The sequence below is a fragment of the Oryctolagus cuniculus genome, chromosome 6 (assembly GCF_964237555.1).
Source record: "Oryctolagus cuniculus chromosome 6, mOryCun1.1, whole genome shotgun sequence".
In the NCBI taxonomy this organism is placed as follows: domain Eukaryota; kingdom Metazoa; phylum Chordata; class Mammalia; order Lagomorpha; family Leporidae; genus Oryctolagus; species Oryctolagus cuniculus.
This window is the reverse complement of record NC_091437.1, coordinates 12,565,842-12,584,174: the sequence shown is the minus strand read 5'-3', so window position 1 is coordinate 12,584,174 and position 18,333 is coordinate 12,565,842. Positions and strand designations below refer to the sequence as shown.

Sequence of the window (18,333 nt, the reverse complement as noted above, 5' to 3'; positions counted from 1 at the left end):
TGTAGCGTGCAGACGACCAGCTGGGTCCTCTGGTTTCCAGACGTTTCTTTCTGCCTCTCCTGGAGAGACTCACCCAACTTCTCACTACCAAACACTGTGAGCAGACACGTGGATCCATCGCTGGCCAGCTATGAGCGTCGCCGCAGTGTGACACACAGAACTGAGTCCCTGAAGGCACTGCTCTCGAACGCTGCTGTGGCCTTGTTTGTGGAACCTGGGGCGAGGGAGCTGCGCGACCAGGCTCTGCTGGGAAGGCGCACGCGCAGCAGCAGCGGCAGCTCGGCTTGGCCCTCGGCTACTGCCCGGGAGCAGTCCCTCTGACAGGTGCAGCAGAGGTACCAGTGCTCCCGGTTTTGCTTGGTTAGCATCACTGCGCCTCAGTTTTGAATTATTTTCTTAAATACCTAAGCCACCCTAAGCAAATCTACTATTGGGATCTCTCTGGCGCCCTTTACAAAATACCACGAAATAAACTTGTTTTTCTGGCCATGAAGTTAGAACGACAGAAGCCAGCCAAACGGAGCCTTCTCGCCATGTTTCTCTCTGGCTGCAGGACAGGACCCTCAAATGAGTCTGGTGCTTTTTCACTTTTTTTTAATTCAAAGATATTCCCACTTCATTAACACAATTCTGTATTTTCTACTTCTTTGTTAGGAGAAATTCCAGGCCTTCAGAGATTCAAATGACTTCTAACCAAATCAGAGCCAGCTGCCCATTTCCATGAAATCTCTCTGAGTTTCTCTGCCGGCCTGGGACGTGGACGCCACTGCCCATCAGCCCTGCTGGGCGCCCTGCACAAACAGTCCAAAACGGTTTTCCTGATCTGTTTCAACTTGAAGGGTTGTCAATATATGGATTGTCTCGCTTTCTAATTCAGTGAAAAATCTAGTTTTCCATTAGTCTCTGCCTTTCTAATTTTCGATACAGCTTTACTAAATGTAATTATTAACGGCAGATTCAAGAAAGCAATTACTGAGCTACTGGTTTGTATCTCTGAAGTCTTAATAAGCGGCAAAAAGTGGCAATTGCACTGAGAGTATAAGATAAATTCTCCTATAGATCATGCACACACCCCTGTGAGCTGTGCACCTGGGTGGACATGTCCAAGACAGTGCCGAAGCTAAGTTTTAACCCTCATTGAAACTTCCCTCAAAGGCAGGGCAGCGCGCGGCAAAGGGCAGGTGGCCACGTGTCAGGAAGGCCACGCTGCGCTCTTTCTCCCAGACTCGGCCACGGACTGTGCCACGTAGGAAAACCAGCGACTCCCCCGGAGTGCCTCTCCTTCCACTGTAAGTGCGTGGGGATGCCACGGCACATGGCCACCGTGGGCTCTTTTCAGCTCCGAAACTCACAGAATCTTTACAAGATTACTAATCTTTGGCTGCCCCGTATGCGCCACAGGGCAGGGTAAGACACACACCTGAATCCACAGCTTCCACAGACTACAAATACGACCGATGATAAAAGACAAGCAATAGATGTAAATACCGCCCAGTGGTGAAGAGCGAATGACTGGAACAGGAAGTTCTCAGGGACGGCTGCACCTGTAGATGGGGGCGTGGCTTCCTGAGCAGTCACTCAAACAGCAAGCATTTCGTTTCCTGACTGCAGGCCAACGGGTGCACACATGCACACTGCACGCGTCTGGTGCTGGACCACCGGCACAGACAATGAAGGCCCCATCTCTGCTGTGCTCCAACTGTGTCCTCCACGTGGGTGCCATGTGATGCACTGAGAGACGGGGGCCTTTATGTAAAGAATTAAGGTTCAGGGAGGTGGCTGCAGTGGGGCCCCAGTCCACCACGCCTGGCATCCTTAAGAGAAGAGGAAGACACAGCAGAGAACTCTCCCTCTCCCTCTCCGTCCCCGTCACGTGTGCACAGAGCAAAGGCCGAGTGGGTGCAGAGAAGGCCAGGAGGGGGCTCCCCAGAATCCGGCCCTGAGGTCACCTCGATCTTGGAGCGAGAGAAGATTCCTCTTTCAGTCCTGGGTCTGTGGTTTCTCATCAGGGCAGCCTGGGCTAACGCAGGGTACTCCAGAATGTTACTAGAAAAACAGGAATTAGAAGCGAAGCTGATTTTGGTCCCAAAAACCTGGAACCCAAGCGTGGTTTTTCTCAGGACACAGCACTCCAGGGGCGTGTTAAAGACCGCGTGCGCAGGGTCCAAACCGAGGTGCCCGTGCAGCGCGTCCCAGTGGTGCAGCAATCATTCTACCAGCGTCACCTCTGTACCGCGACATCTGCTACCAGCCCGTGAGCACCTCCAGGGGTGTTCTCTCGTCACCTTTTCCAGACGGCAACGTCACGAGAAGGCCAGAGAAGCAGAGGACTTGGCAGCTGCCTCTCAGCAGACCAGAGGTCCAGAGCACACATGGAAGCTAGTCTTGGGGGACCCTCCTCCCCATTCCTTAGCTTCTGCAATGCAGCTGAAACCTTACCCCTAGGCCCACACGCAGTCCCCTCCTACAGGTCTGCCAGGCTCAGCTGTCAGCCGGGATAGGGTCTTTCCCACGGAGAAGCCACAGCAGGACCAGAGGGCTTGGGAGGAGCAGCGAGGGGTTGTGAGTGGATGGCCCAGAGGGAAGCTGCACAGACCCCACGCAGAAGCAAGGGGCAGATACCCTCTACCGTCTGGGGCACAGACAGACGACCGGGACGGAGGCGGAGAAGGCTGAACGGCGGTCCCCAGGCCACCTACGTGGGATGGACTGTGGGAAGCCAGGCCCCGTGAGGCACCCGTGTCTGGGCAAACAGACTGCCCATGCTGCTGAGCCAAGAGTGCCCTTGCTGACTGCGAGTCCGTGAGGGCCAGGCCTCCGCAGCAGCAGGGCAGCATCGGAGAGACAGAACGTTGGCTAGCGATCAAGGCCCCACGCGCACGGCTCCAAGGCCAGGTTTGGATAAACAAGCAGCACCGAGATCAAGGCTTGGAATGGAAGGTTTCAAAATACAAAAGCTCAAAGTATTACAGACACACAATTTGCGAGGGTCACTTTCAGGAATGAGGGAAAGTTGAGAAACGTGTAATTTTCAGCTTTATGATGTCAGAAAAGCAAAGCAGGTCCCAGGGGTGATCCTTGGCCGGGGACAAATACGTGGGCGTCTGGTGCAGTGGGTTAAGCCACTATTTGGGTCACCTGCACCCCAAACATGACTCCCTGGTTTGAGTCCCAGCCCCATTGTTTCCAATCCAACTTCCTGCCAGGGCAGAGGCTGGGGGGCCACAGGTGACGGCTCCAGGACTCAGGTCCCTGGCACCCATGTGGACACCCAGATGGAGCTCCTGGCTCCTGGCTTTGGTCCGGCCCAGCCCTGGCTGTTGTGGCCATTTGAGGAGTCAACCAGCAGAAGGGGGATCTCTGTTTGTCTCCAATAAAATGAAAATATACAGATAAAAAGTTTCTTTAAGAGGGGGCAGAGGAAGTGTTCAGAAGCCACATCCACAGAAGGGGGCTGCAACCCCGAAACGCAAACCCAGGTCCCCCAGAAACAGAGCCCCATGCGATCTGAATGAATGACGGCTAGGAAAGAGCGAAAACCAGAGAGAGGAAAAGGCTGTCAGCTTCGCCCCAATGCTGACCAGGCAATGCTCACGTCCACCCGCACCCATGCGTGGCCTGATGGAGGCCACAGGGGAGGGCAGGCTCCGGGCAGCCCCGCAGGGCCACAACCTGCAGGGCCAGAAACCCAGGAGCAGTGAGGCTGCAGGTGAACGGAGGAGCTCAGCCCAGGACTGCAGCCAAGTGGGGAGGGGGCGCCAGGAGCAGCTACCAAGGCGGGTGGGGGCCCCGCAGGCTGGGCCTCGGGACACCCCCGGGGCAGCTCCTCCCTGATGGCGAGAAGCCACTCAACAGTGGCAGGCACCCTGTGAGAGCACAGAGTGGACGGGGAAGGCCTCGCAGCCGGCAGGGGGCGCTGGCGTGGCCGCGAGCAGGCAGCCTTGGTTAGACCGTAGGGACGTCAAGGCGCTGGACCTGGTCTGAGGTCAGACACAGAGGGTGACGGAGCGGGAAGCAGTAGGGACGGCTCCTGGCTTGGGGCTTGGAAGCCGGGTGTCTGGTGGTGGCTGCACTGAGAGAGGAAGTGCGACAGACGATCAAAGGGAGAAGCTGAGCCCCTGACACCTCATGCAAAATTCTCTGCCCAAGAAACACTGCCCTCCTGAGGTTCCACTTCACCCTTCGTAGCCGCACCACAGCAACCCAGGGCGACCTCGGTCACGGGAAACCCAGCCGTCTCGGAGGTGGTGAGGACAGAGGCATGGCGGTGACGACGCCTCTGGGGACACCTACATCTGAGCAGCCAGGTTCCCATCCCAGCTCTCCAGCTCCCCAGGGACACACACCCAGCAGGTGACGGCTCAAGCGCTCGGGTCCTTGGATTCAGAATGTGGCTCCCGGGGACTGGCACTGTGGCGTAGCAGGTAAAGCCACTGCCTGCAGTGCCGGCATCCCAAATGGGTGCCGGTTTGAGTCCCCGCTGCTCCATTTCTGATCCAGCTCTGGGAAGCAGTGGAAGATGGCCCAAGTGCTTGGGCCCCTGCACCCACATGGGAGACACGGAAGCAGCTCCTGGCTCCTGGCCTCAGGTTGCGGCCAACTGGGGGTGAACCAGTGGATGGAAGACCTCTCTCTCTCTCTCACTCTCTGCCTCTCCTTCTCTCTCTGTGTAACTCTGACCTTCAACTAAATAAAATAAATCTTTAAAAAAAAAAAAAAAGATCATGGCTCCTGGCTTCAGCCTGGCCCAGGCCTGGCTATTGCAAGCCTTCAGGGGATGAACCAGCAGACAGACTATCTCTCTGTCTCTCTCTGCCTTTACAATATAAGTACATTAAAGTTTTAAAACAGGGAGACTTGCAAGGATGGTCCGATGGTCCCGCAACCCTCTTATGGTACTGACAGGGAAAAAACCAGCAGAGACGAAAGCAGACAGACATGGGCGTGGCTGGGGACTGAGATGTGGCGAGGAGGCCTCAGGTCACCCAGGGTCACGGCGAGGCGCCGCTCCGGCTGTGAGCGCCACAGCACGTGAGGCTGCAGCGCTGACACCGCGTCCCTCTCCTGGCTTCTCCCGGCTGCTCTTCCAGGTCTCTAAGAGGACATTACCTCTGGGGATTTTCTTTCTTTTCTCCTTACAGCTGGGAGGCAGAGCAGGAAGCCCATGGCTCGCTATTTACAGGAAGAACCGCTGTCTTCCTGCCTGGAACCCACTCGCTAGGAGTCCACGTGGGCCTCCTCAGTGCAAAGCACGTGCTGGGCAGAGGGAGTCCATCAGGCCCCTGTGGAAGAGAACACAGCACTGCAACGCTGTCCTCACTCCAGGGCTGCCTACAGGAACAGAGTCGCCATTGCTCCCGGGCCAGATGCGGAGCTGGGCACAGCACACAGCAGGAGCGACATGGCCTCTCCCCAACTGAACTTGAGGAACCCAAAGGAAGGGCAGGGTTACCACTGAAGTAAGAGCTGGGCCACCCAGGAGGTGTGACATGGTCCCTGAGCCTCAGGGGCGTGGCCAGGCTAAGGCAACTGTCCTGGCGACACAGGTGCACTGGGAAGCGTCGGTGCCAGTGGATCGCTGCTCTTCCGCTCTCAAGGTCAGGCCCTGAACTGATCTTCGGAGTCCAAACCCAGGCGTCAGAGCTTCAGCCTAGCGCCTCTCCATCTGCCGCTGGTACACACCCTACAGGGAGTGGCCGGAACCCTCTCAACACCTGCCTCTGCCTGTTGGACAGGATGATAATGCCTTCTCCACGGGGATTCAAACCAGTTAACGGCATCGAGCACAGGGCATGGTGTCCGGCACGCAGTCAGCAGCAGACCCTCTGGGCCCCGGGCACCTGCGGGCAGAGTGAGGCTGCGCGGCTGCCCTGGACACAGAAGGCAGCCGCTGACACCGCCCCTTCTGCCTCTGCACTGGGCACTGCTGACCCTGCCCAGGGTGAGGACACGGACGTCCCTTTGCTGTTACTGCCGCCTGGCACCCCTTGCGTGAATCCTGACAAACCACGTCTTCCTGGGCTAACAAACTCTCCCAAGTACAGGCACGGCAGTGGGAGATGCAGAAGATGGGCACACGGGCCACCATCTCTGTTGCCTCGATGATCCTTCACCAAAACCCAACAGGAACCGGTTACTCGGGGTCCACCTGATCCAACCGTGCTCGCCGTCACCGTCCTCTGCCTTCCAAGAACAAGCTCTCCCTTGGGTTATTTTTAGCCATCTGTTCTGGGGGAAGAGTGCACCTGCTACAGCATCCGGTGACCCCGAAGAGATGTCAGCCATCCCCTGCTCGCCGCCGTCCTGGCTCCGGGGCAGCCGTCAGCTTTCTAGTTTCTGACGTGCGTTTACATCACTCAACCACTTCTGACAGTAGTGAAAGGCCACAGAAAACTGCTTATTGATCAGAGCAAAACTGGTTGACGGCACAGATGAGGTTGTAGCGCGGAGACACGGGCCGGTGCGGGTGATGACATTTGGCGCCCGGACACGGAGCCTAATGGGATACAACTTCATTACATCATGCCACTTGTGCTTACAGCACCGCCTGCCTCCTGCCCGTTCCGTCTGTGCGGCGACGCGAGCCTGATGCACCCACCAGCTCTTGCAAACTACCTGGTAACTGATCTGTCCTGACAAATGCACCGAGAGAGACGCCCGGGTCTCAATCTCACTGAAACCTAATTGCGCTGTCCTTTAAAAAACAAAAAATAGAATTACCATTTAGTGAGCCAGAATTGCTCTGTTTCAAACTTTCAAACCACTGTGCAGAGAAATTTAAATGGGTTTCGATTCTTATGGTGTTGTCAGGAGAATAAACAGAAAACGGATAACTGGAGATATGGTTGAAAGTCACTTGTAAGCAGAATTCAGTTGCTTCTACAAACTCAGACAGCAGATCAAGGCCCTCTGCACACAAACTGTGCCTTTCGGTTTCAAACGGAACAAGTTCAACCCCTTCCCACTGCCACCGCCGACAGGCGTCATAACGTTACGGGAACAGGGATCACGAAACCAGACAGACCCTTGGTAGTCTGTCGCATGCACCTCCAACACAGGAGAAGGAAAAGGCCACAAGGGTCCCAGACGTACCAGCCCCTACCCTCTGACTGGGAGGTGAAGGAACACAACCTCCCTCCCCCTGGAGGGGGGAGCCCGACTTTCAACTTGACTCCCTTTAACTCCATCTGTAATTGCTAATCCCCACGCACCTGCACAACCAGGCCCCACCTGTATCCCACCTGGTTTCAACAGACCGTGCACTGCCACAGACGTAGAGCAAACGCTGTCAGTACTGGCTGTAGGAAGCCAGCGGCACTCGCCACCCACAGGAGGTGAGCGGCGAGGTCAGCACGGGTTTCTCAGCTGTGCTTCTTGCTGAGGCTAAGGCTGAGTGGCACCAGCCCTCTCTGCCGCAGACGCTGGCCGGGGAGCCGGTGAGAGCCCCTGCGGCAGTGTTCCATGGGTGGGGAGTGACGTGCAAGAGAGAGGTGAAGGGGGGAGGATGGCTTTCTCTGCTGTGACTCCAGTTACCCACAGCCCGGGCACCCTTTCAGCTGGCACCTGCAGCACTGGTGGCCTGTGTCTGCACCCAGGAGACACCCCCAGTGTGCACAAGCGGACCAGGGGTGCGATCATGCTGCTGGGGCTTGATCTCTCCTCTCACTGTGTGACCCCCGCCAAGCTGTTCAACCTCTCTGCCATCTGCAGGAAACATCAACGGCGATGACTAACTGAGAAGCCAAGGAGACTGTGCATGGGACGTGCTTAGCACAGGACACAGTGTCCCACACTGTGAACCAACGCTAGCCACCATTCTTCACTTCCTCCTGTCTCCCTGTGCAGACCCTCAGCTCCAAAAAGCAAACACAGAGGGGCAGAAGCGACTCAAGAGGCAGTTGGCAACCCCCATTCACAAAGCCCTTCGTCCCACCATTCCGGTCCCATCTTTCTGGCACCAGCCACACTTCCTCCCAGTGCAGCTTCCTGGGTCAGGCCTAGGCCTTCCCCTCGGACCCCAGTGCTCCTAGAACACAGAGCCCAAGTCTGCCCTGGGCCCACGCAGGAACACAAGCAAGGAGTGGTGACAGAGCATACTCTGCTCCCCGTCCCAAGCCCACGCGGGAAGGCTCACGAGGGTCTGATGGAGGCGTCGCTAGGCCTGGCCTGCACCATCAGGCTGGGCTAACATGAAAAGCAGCAGGAAAGCAGAAAGCTGCCACTCGCGTTTATTTCAAACATGTCAGGTGTTTCAAGACATCCCACGAGCTTTGTCGCCTCACGAATTACACGACAAAACACGCTGGCTTCATTGCACTTGGTATTTTCAGATCACTAGGATCCAACGGCCCTTTTACATTGCCCTGGCACAGCTGCAAGCTCAGGGCCTCTGAACCCCAGACCTGGTACTCTGCCGGACACGCTTTGTGGCCCAGGCCTCCCGGGGAACATGGCACCGTGCCCATCAGGCCCTCCCCACCGGGCTCGCCACTAGCGAGGAGGCATGGGACAAGCACTACACATGCTCCTCTACGGTGCACAGCCACAGACCCCAGGGCAGGGTGGGAGAACCCGAGCACCAGCTGCCAAGTGCAGAGAGGGGCCAGCAGCAGTCGTCCCTGGGGTAGCCCACCAATGCCACTGTCACCTGGGCGCCATGCCACCACCTTCTTCTTTCAGCGGACATCAGCGTGGATGGCCACGGAGACTGTCACAGGAGGGACACAGAAGAAGAGGCCACCACATGCAGTGCTGGGCACGGAGAGCTCTCTGCACACACCGGAAGCGCCCACGCTGCGTCGCTCTGTGCTGACTCAGCTCTGCCTCTGGTGCCCGACCAACACTTGCCCACACAAAGGGCACCTGGCTGTGGCGGAGTGATTGCTCCTGAGACCCCCACCTGACAGGACTGGGTTCCCTACCCCGCCCAGGAAGGCAGTCAACGGCCAGGTGGAAGTCACTTAAACCTGAGTTACTCTAAAGGCATTCGGATCTGGCTGAAAAGCCCATGAGAGTATTTCAGGCATGGAAAGCCAAGACACTCTGGCAAAAAGATCTCTGTGAGTGAGATCCCAGTGGAAAGAACAGGTCTTCAAAGAAGGAGGTACCTTTCTCTGAAGGGAGGAGAGAACCTCCACTTTGACTATGACCTTGTCTAAACAAGATAAGAGTCGGAGAACTCAGAGGGCTTCCATAGCCTTGGAAACTCATGACTGGAGCATAGGGAGATTACTGATGCCAGACAGGAGTGTCAATTGGTAAAGTCAACAACAGGAGTCACTGTGCACTTACTCCTCATGTAGGATCTCTGTCCTTAATGTGCTGTACATTGAGATTTAATGCTATAACGAGTACTCAAACAATATATTTCACTTTGTGTTTCTATGGGGGTGCAAACTGTTGAAATCTTTACTTAATGTATACTAAACTGATCTTCTGTAAAAAAAAAAAAAAAAAAAAAAAGAAAGAAATTATCAATTCCCAACTTGACTCTCACTGGGATTAAACATGACAATAGGTCTGATCTGATTTCATCATCATTTAAAAAAATCAGCTATTATTTTTCACTTTATGTTTCTGTGTGGGAGCAAACTGTTGAAATCCTTACTTAATGTATACTAAGCTGATCTTCTGTATATTAAGATAATTGAAAATGAATCTTGATGTGAATGGAAGGGGAGAGGGAGTGGGAAAGGGGAGGGTTGTGGGTGGGAGGGACGGTATGGGGGGGAAGCCATTGTAATCCATAAGTCGTACTTTGGAAATTCATATTCATTAAATAAAAGTTAAAAAAAAAAAACCTGAGTTACTGAGTGATGTCCCTGGGCATGGCGACAGGAACTCCAAGTAACCTTGCAGACAGAGCAAGCAGGCAAGCAGGACCCTTCCGCGGTGCTCTGGGCGCTCGGGCAGCCCGCCCGCCAGTCAGGCCATCGGGACGAGGCCGAGCCTGAGTTATAAACACGTGTGCGTGCAGGTCAGCAGCACTGCCTGTATCTCCTGCCCTCCTAATTGAGCGTCTCAGGCACCCGGATCACCACAGTGAGCACCGGCACCACGCACCCAACCGTCAGGAACCAAGCAGGCCACGGATCCCCACCAGCTCCCAGTCTCGCTGAGCACCCAGGATGACCTCAGGACCCTGGGGCGGGCACTGGTTTAGCAGCCAGCACCCACATCCCACTCTGGAGTGCCTGGGTCTTGTGCCCGGCTCTGACTGCCGACTCCAGCCTCCTGCCAGTGCAGCCCTGGGAGCAGTGGAGACGGCTCAAGTAGTTGGGTCTTGCCTCCTACATGGGAGCCCTGGATGGCACTGGCCAGAGCTGGCTGCAGTGGGAGACTGAACCAGAGTGCCTGGGCTCCAGGGCTGGCTATCCTGAGTCCAGCTTCCTGCTAATGTGCACCCCAGGAGGCAGCAGTGATGGCTCAAGGACTCGGGACCACACCACCAACCCATCTGGGAGACGTGGACTGAGGTCCAGGCTCCTGGCTCTGGTGTGGCCCAGCCCCCGGCTATCGCAGGCACCTGGGGAATTCACCACTGCATGGGAGCTCTGTCTGCCTCTCTGCCTCTTAAACAGAAAGACAGGCAGACACCAACAGCGAACCCTGGAAGTGCACAGGAGAGCAGCGTCTGGGGGGCAGTCAGACTACAATCCCCAGGGGAGATGTCTCTGAGCCGGGAAGTGGGTTCTTGGTAGGACAGAGAGACTGCAAAGGCTGGGAGTGCCTCGGGCCCAGGGAACAGCAAGGAAGACACAGATCCAGAACTGCCCCCATCTGTGCAACACGGACAAGCCAGCGGGCATCAGAACCTGCTGAGGCAGGGTGGGGGTGTTGGCTAACAGGTGGGAAGTGGCTGGGAGGAGGGATGGGGGCTGGGTGGCCGGAGACTGGAAAGCAGCTTCTTGAAGACCTGCAGTGTAGCCCTCGGGATGCAGATGGCCAAGAGAAAGCAGAAACAGAAAGGCAAGAGGCACGGCGAGATGGAGAAGGGGAGAGGGAGGCGGCAGTGCCTCTGTGGGAACGCAAGGGGGCGGGCAGGAGACCGGAGCAGAGGTCAGAGGCCACGGAGCCGTCCTGTGAACAGGGGAACACCAGGTGAGGGCGTGACGATGACAATCCTTTTGTTTTACGTTGGGAAATGGGATTGATGGTGCTGTGTAGGCTGACACGGACACAGAAGACACAAGGACGCGGTGTGCTCGCCGAGGGGAGAACACAGAAAGGAGACGTGAAATCAGCTTGGGACGTCTTAAATCTCGGTACCCACAGGATGTCCAGAGACAAGACACCCAGTAAGAGACAGGCAGAGCGACTGGAAACATGTCACTCTAAGGACAAGTGCAGGACCACACATCCGGGGGCTGTGTGTTTACCCACAGAGGCCAGGGTCAGAGAGAGAGAGCAAGGATGTATGTGCAGGACATGTGGTAGTGGTGGCGGAGGTCCAAGGTATTGTAACACGCATGTGCCAAGTCCATGGGCAACACCAGGGGACAAAGTCAAAGATGCACAAGCCACTCACACCTCGACGTGGAGCCCGGCCGTGGCGGAGCCCTGGGGTGCAGGACCCGGACAGGAAGGGGCTGGGATAAGCAACCCCCACTGCACGCCAGCCCCTCCAGACCAGCCTGGCTGCCCTGCACTCCTACAGTACTTAGCACCTCTCTGTATTCTGCTCCTCTGCATGGAGCGGTTTTCATTGTTCAACTGCGACGTCTACAAACAGCCTGACAGTGCATATGACAATTCCTCCACTTCCTGCTTCCTGTCCTCCAGAGTGCAGAGCATCAGGCACTACAAACACTTGCTAAGTGGAGACGGGGGACATTTAAAATATGTACTTATTTTCCTTTTATTTAAAAGGCAGAGAGAGAGAGAGAGAGGGGCAGACACAGGGAAAGAGCACTCCCATCTGCTGCTTCCCTCCCCCAGTGCCTGCAACAGCCAGGGTGGGGTCAGGCCAACACCAGCAGCCGAGCCCTCCATTCCCCATGGGCGGTGGGGACCCACGGACTGGAGGGAGGCAGGACTCGGGGTGCGCCAGCAGCCAGCTGGGAGCAGAAGCAGAGCTGGACCCGGAACGCAGGTGTTCGGAATGGGATGCAGGCACCCAGCCACTGCCCCCGTGTCTGCAGCAGGAAACCCGCTCCATTTCAGGAGGCCCGAAATCTCGGCAGGACGCGGTCACTTTTCATCCTCAGTGCCGGCAATATTCCGTCTTTTTTGACACGCAGAAGTGATGTTTCCCTCGCCAAAGTAGAGCACAGCTTACGCGGGTAGAGGGATACGAGTCTGGCACCGAGTCCTTGCCAAGACTTCATCTTTCCCGGTACCGAGCCCCGCGCCCCCTCCCCATTTCCCCACAGCCCCCGGGGCTGAAACGCGGATGCACAGACTCCTCCCAATGCTTTAGAGCTCCCAGCTCAGAAATTCCAAGTACACACACGCCACGGTGACTGCGAGGTGACGGATATGCAGGTGAACTTGTGTCAAATCATCACCTCGTACACTTTAAGTGCAGGACATTTTTATTTGTCAATCACAGCTCAATAAACCTGTGGAAACAGGGGAGGGGAAGCAAGAAACAAAATCGTGTCTCCCCGGGCCCTGGGTTTAGCGCATGAGTCAACCAGCCTGGGTAAGCACAGGGCTGGAGACAGACGACCTGGGAGCCACCCCCCACCCACCCCACCCCTGGCGCCGTCACCGTCACCTCTGTCACCACCACGTCTGCACTGGCTGCCCCGCACACTCCTCCCCTGGGAAAATGGGTTCAGAATGGCTCACCGCCCACTCTGCAGGAGCACCAGGCCCTCAGTCTTCCCACAGGACAGTGGGGCACTGGCTCCTTCCCTGGGCCAGTCTTCACAGAAGCCACGCCAAGTGTCCTGAGAGCCCAAACAGCCCCTGGCGTGGCACAGCTGTCCCGACGCCGCTGAACCTGAACCTGCACCACAGTGGACAGTGAGCCCCGCCGTGCTGCCAGTCCTCACCGCAGAGCCTCGGACAGCACAGAGCAGGCAAGCGCCAGACCACCCCCTACTTCCCCAGGTCAGACAGCCGCACTTCTCCCAAACAGACATTTTGACAACTCGGTTTCCCTGTCAGAGAAGGATCAGTCTGCGTGATGAGCCAAGGAAAGCCGGGGACAGACTTTCACGGCGGGAAAGTCCTTAGCCAGGGGAGGGACAGGACGAGGTCCCAGGGAAGCCCACCTCCTGTCACCTTGGGAAGGCACCGAGCACACACCTGTACATGAACAAACAAGCCCACGCAATGCAGTAAGGTAACAGGACCAGGGGAGGAGGAAGGAGGCTGGGGAACACGGTGATGATCCAACGCGCAAGTTCCTTTAATGACATCACTGATCTGCACTTAACGCGCGCAGTGACACCTACTGGCACAGCCACAAGGCATTGAGACAAGTCCTAAAAACTCCACTGGGGCACATCTGCTGGCCTGTCTCCTGCAACACCAGACGTGGCACTGATCCAGCACCAGGAGGAAGGCCCACACGTCTCCTTTTCAGGGTTACGCTTCCTGTGCTGGGTCTGAGACCCACGTGGCCTGGGGACTTCACTCAGTGCTCAGCCCACCACCTCCTAATGCCGTGAGCAGCTGTGCTGGGTGCTCAGACTTCACCCCCAGACCTCGCTGGGATCACTGTGTTTGGTTGAAGGCAGTCATGTCACATGATCGTTTTGAAAAAACTGCGGCTGGCGTGGTGGTGCAATGGGTTAAGTAGCTGCTTAAGCTAGGGGTGGTGGCTGGAGTCCCGATTGCTCCACTTCTGATCTAATGCACCCGGGAAAGCAGCAGAAGCTGGCTCAAGTGCTTGGGCCCCTGCCATACACATGGAGACCCCAGTGGGGTTCCAGGCTCCCGGCTTCAGCCTGGCCCAGCCCTGGCTGTTACAGTCATCGGGGACTGCACCAGCAGACGCTCGCTTTATCTCTCTCTCTCTCTCTTTCTAACTGGTTTTCAAATAAATATATAAATACATCTTTTTAAAAAAACAAAATTTTTAAATCATATAATCCAAGAACACAGCAGTTGGAAGCCGGCTGCTTTATACGCAGCTGCACCCTGTGATGGACAAGCTGCGGTCTTCCGTGGAAACGAGGCAAGACTCAGGACGCTGTCTGGACCCCACACTCCCCGCTGCTGATCCGGGCCAGAGGAGAGAAATAAGCTCAAGCAGCTGGGAAACACACGGACGCGGGTGGAGCAGGCGCGGGAAACACGGTGAGCAGCGGGGGTCTCATGTCGGCACAGAGACAGCAGGGTCCGGGGCTGCACAGACCACGGTGCTGGGAGGCAGGGAGCCTCAGTGAAGCCGGACGAGGCAGGACAGGACTGGGTATGCTACAAGTTCTGCCTGTGGAGCCAGCTGGAAGGAAAATTTCATAACCTCACAAACAAGAACAACTCAGTGCCACGTCTGCCTGCCTGGGAAGGCTGCGCTGTACGGCTATGGTTTCCTGGGCAGAACCAACAGAACAGAGAGCTGGGGTCGATTAGCAATGTCTGCTGTGGGTGTGGAAGCGGGAAACAATGACACGTGTGCCAGAGACCTGCAACCTCCTGACTCCAAGACGAAAGCCAAACGCAGCCTTTCCCACCCGGGAACACTCTGTGAATTCAGCCTTTTCTGGTTTGAACACAGTGCTGTGCTTGCTCAGATACGCACAATGTTCTCTGGCCCGCGGGAGAGCCTGGTGAGGGACGCAGGGACGATGGCTGAGGCAGAGGAGGGGCTGCTGGCCCCGTGGAACAGACCTGGGGGAGCCACAGATGCCAGGTGGTCCCCGCAGCTGATGTCCTTAAACCCTATCTCTCCAGAAGACAGCCCAGCCCCCGTGCGGCTGTGTGGGGTCCCCAGCACTCAAGACCACCCACACCTGTGACCCAGGAAGTGGCACACGAGACGGGGTGGATGAACAGCAGTGAGGGCTCCCCTGGCAATGCGGGAGCTGTAAACACGGCTCCAAAGTCCAGCAGAGGAGACATCACGTGCAAGTCAGACCTTGCTCACAGGAAACCAGGAAGACGGGAAAGTTCCCGACAGGTAAGCTGAAGGCGGAGCCTATGCCCGAGGTTTGCTTTCTTCCCTTTACTGCTATGTCCTAACTTTTCTATTACAAACATGCTACAACTTTCTGTTAAAGACTTAGTTTGGGGCCAGCACTGTGGTGCAGTGGATTAAGCCACTACCTGCAGCGCCAGCATCCCACAGGGGCGCTGGTTCAAGTCCTGGCTGCTCTGCTGCTGCTGTAGCTTCCTGCTAATGCGGCTGGGAAAGTGACAGAGGCTGGCCCAGGATCCTGGCTCCTGGCTTCAGCCTGGCCCAGCCCTGGCCACTGTGGCCATGTGGGGAGTGAACCAGTGGATGGAAGATCTCTGTCTCTCTGCCTCCCCATCTCTCTAACTCTGCCTTATAAATAAATAAACCTTTTTTTTTTTTTTTTAAGGATTTAGTTTATTTGAAAGGCAGAGTTAGAATTAGAGAGAGAGACAATCTTCCACCTGCTGGTTCACTCCCCAGATATCCACAATGCCCAGGGCTGGGCCAGGCCAAAGCTAGGAGACTCCATCCCCATTTCCCACATGGATACAAGGGCTCAAGTACTTGGCTCTTTCCCATTACTTTCCCAGGCACATTAGCAGGGAGCTGGATTGGAAGTGCAGCAGCCAGGACTCCAACGGGTGCTCTGATAAGGGATTTGGCATTGTAAGCGGTGGCTTAACCTGTGTGCTTAACCCCTGTGTGCTCCATTTCTAAGTTCCCCTGGATAATGGGTACAGGCCAGGTGTCACAACAAACCAGAAGCCAAAAGTTGTGGCAAACACAGGGGCCACCACAGTCAGAACAGTGCCTTCATGCAAGGAGACACTCAGTGGTGGCACGAACGTAACGGGGATCCTGACGGACTGTGCTGGGAGCAGTGACCCTCAAAAATGTCTCCAACACCAGCTGACCTCCTCACGAGTGAAGACAAGCAGACACCCAAAACCAAGGGCGGGCTGGGCAGCCACGTTTTCCTCTGTGTAGGAATGAAAGTTAGATAGGATGTTTTACCAAAAAAGGTAAAAATCCAGAATTAAAATTTTGACCAAACAATACAAAATCCCTGATTATGTTTTACCTTTAGCAACTATACAAGGGGCTGGAGCTGCAGCACCTGCAGTGCTGGCATCCCATATGGGTGCCAGTTCTAGTCCCGGCTGCTCCACTTCCAATCCAGCTCTCTGCTTTTGACCTGGGAAAGCAGTAGAAGATGGCCTAGGTCCTTAGGTCCCTGCCTGCATGGGAGACCCACAGGAAGATCCTCACTCCTGGCTTCAGATTGGCGCAGCTCCAGACGTTGCAGCCAACTGGGGAGTGAATCCTCGGATGGAAGACTCTCTCTCTCTCTTCCTCCCTCTCTCTCTCTCTCTCTCTCCCTCCCTCTCTCTCTCTCTGCCTCTCCATCTCTCTCTCTGCCTCTCCTCTCTCTCTCTGTGTAACTCGACTTTCAAATAAATAAATACTTAAAAAAAAAAACTGCACAAAAATGCAGCGACTGAAACATCACACTTGTCGCTTAATACACCTACTGAATGGTGACTCAGTGAAAAGTATTTACTTTAACCTAAAAATGCTATTTCATTTTTCCTTCGAAGCTAGACGACAGCATAATACTCATGCCCCACATTATTCGTCTCATCCCACTTGTGCAAGATGGTGCAGCCAATACTAGGAACTGAGAGTATCTGGATTCCAGTAAAGCGCCCAGCACCAGACTACAGCGGCTTTCCAGTCCCGCTCCCTGCTAGGCACATCCTCCCACAAGCCGGCCACACTTCCGGGACAGAAAATGCACCTCACTGCTCATCCTGACAACAAGCAGAGCTAGGAGGAGGCAACTGTTCATTAAAAACCACCAGCTACACAAGCATTACTAGCGAGAGGAAAGTACTGAAAACCACCCAAAAGCCCCTGAAGGCGACAGGACATTTTCAGCCCCAGGACACTCTCACGGGGACACCGCTCAAGTGTGAGCGCCCATCCCCGGCCGGGAACATCACCACGCACAGGTGACTGCATGCCACCAACCCCTGTATCATAAATACTTGCATGTATGCACACAGCAAGTGCATTTCTTAGTTCCACGGAAAAGTTCCAGAAGCAAAGAGAAACCACGGCACAGCTGCCACTCAGCCCTGGGTCTCTATGGACCATACGCTGACCACAAGCAGGCAGGCAGCCTTGGAAAAACCCAGTGAAGGGCAAGGGGAACGCGCACACCTGGTCAGACAGAAAGCAAGCAGGGTCCGTCAAAAGGACAGGGAAAGGTAGAGGAGGAAGAATAACAGCAGCAGAAAACTTATAAAAAAAAAAAGCCATGAATCTCTCAGAGTTCATGCAGAAGACGCAACAGAAGAAACCCACCATCTGCAACCATCATCACGGTGAGTTCAGGCACAGACCACCGCTCCCGGCAACCCCTGGCCAAGGGGCTGTGGTGTGGAAATTCAGGGCTGATTCTTCCAACAAGTGCAAATACAGTCGGTGTGCAAAGACTGAGAGCCGAAGAAAGCGCGGCAAACACAGCAGCCGGCGAGCTGCCCGGTGCTCCCGCACTTGGCTTTCAAGACTCCTTCTCAGTCACGGGCAGGGGGGCAAAGGGCACACCTGCACCCCTCCCCCCCTGCCCTACCCTGTTGGCTGAGGGCGCTCCCGGCATTACAGGCTCTACCCGGGCCCAGCCAGGCTGGCACCCACACCTCACACTCAACGGCACCTCCAGGCCACGCACACACCGACACGCTTCCTCACAGACAGCCCCGCCCCGCCACTGAGAATGCAGAATGAGGCTCTGCGGGTCAGCCCGCCCGCAGACACCCAGACCAGGGCCCACACAATCCCTAACATCCACTGATCGAGGGGCCTTCTCCTGGAAGAGCACAGGCGTGGAGCATAAGGTAATAACAAAAAAAACCACGTGTTTTAAAAAAAGCCCCTTGGGGTCAGCATCGTGACTTACTGGGTGAACCAACGTTGGAGCACCGATTTGAGTCCCGGCTGCTTCCCCTTCCGATCCAGCTCCCAGCTCATGCTTTTGGGAAAGCAGGAGACGATGGGCCACGTGCAGCCATTTGGGGAGTGAACCAGTGGATGGAAGGCCTCTCCTTCAATCTTTCAAATAAACAAACAAATACTTTTATAGAAACTATATTGTAGGGGCCAGCGCTGTGGCATAGCAGGCTAAGCATCTGATACGGTGCCGGCATCCCACACAGGCGGCAGTTTAGGTCCTGGCTGCTGCCCTTCCGGTCCAGCTCTCT

The 18,333-nt window shown here is 55.8% G+C and overlaps 1 protein-coding gene across 5 annotated transcripts in view; it reads right to left on the bottom strand.

Annotated features, from left to right (window-relative positions):
- The window catches only part of SNX24 (sorting nexin 24), a 149,391-nt gene that overhangs the window by 92,470 nt on the left and 38,588 nt on the right, over nucleotides 1-18,333 (bottom strand). The window contains exon 2 of one of the 5 annotated variants that reach the window (XM_070076042.1): nucleotides 1,950-2,046. The exons of 3 other annotated variants lie outside the window; for them this stretch is intronic. In XM_070076042.1, coding sequence (XP_069932143.1) covers nucleotides 1,950-2,046 — 97 coding nt within the window. Of the gene's footprint in view, nucleotides 1-1,949; nucleotides 2,047-17,437; nucleotides 17,458-18,333 lie in introns of those variants that run through there. One more of the 5 variants, XM_051844150.2, reaches the window with a different exon arrangement.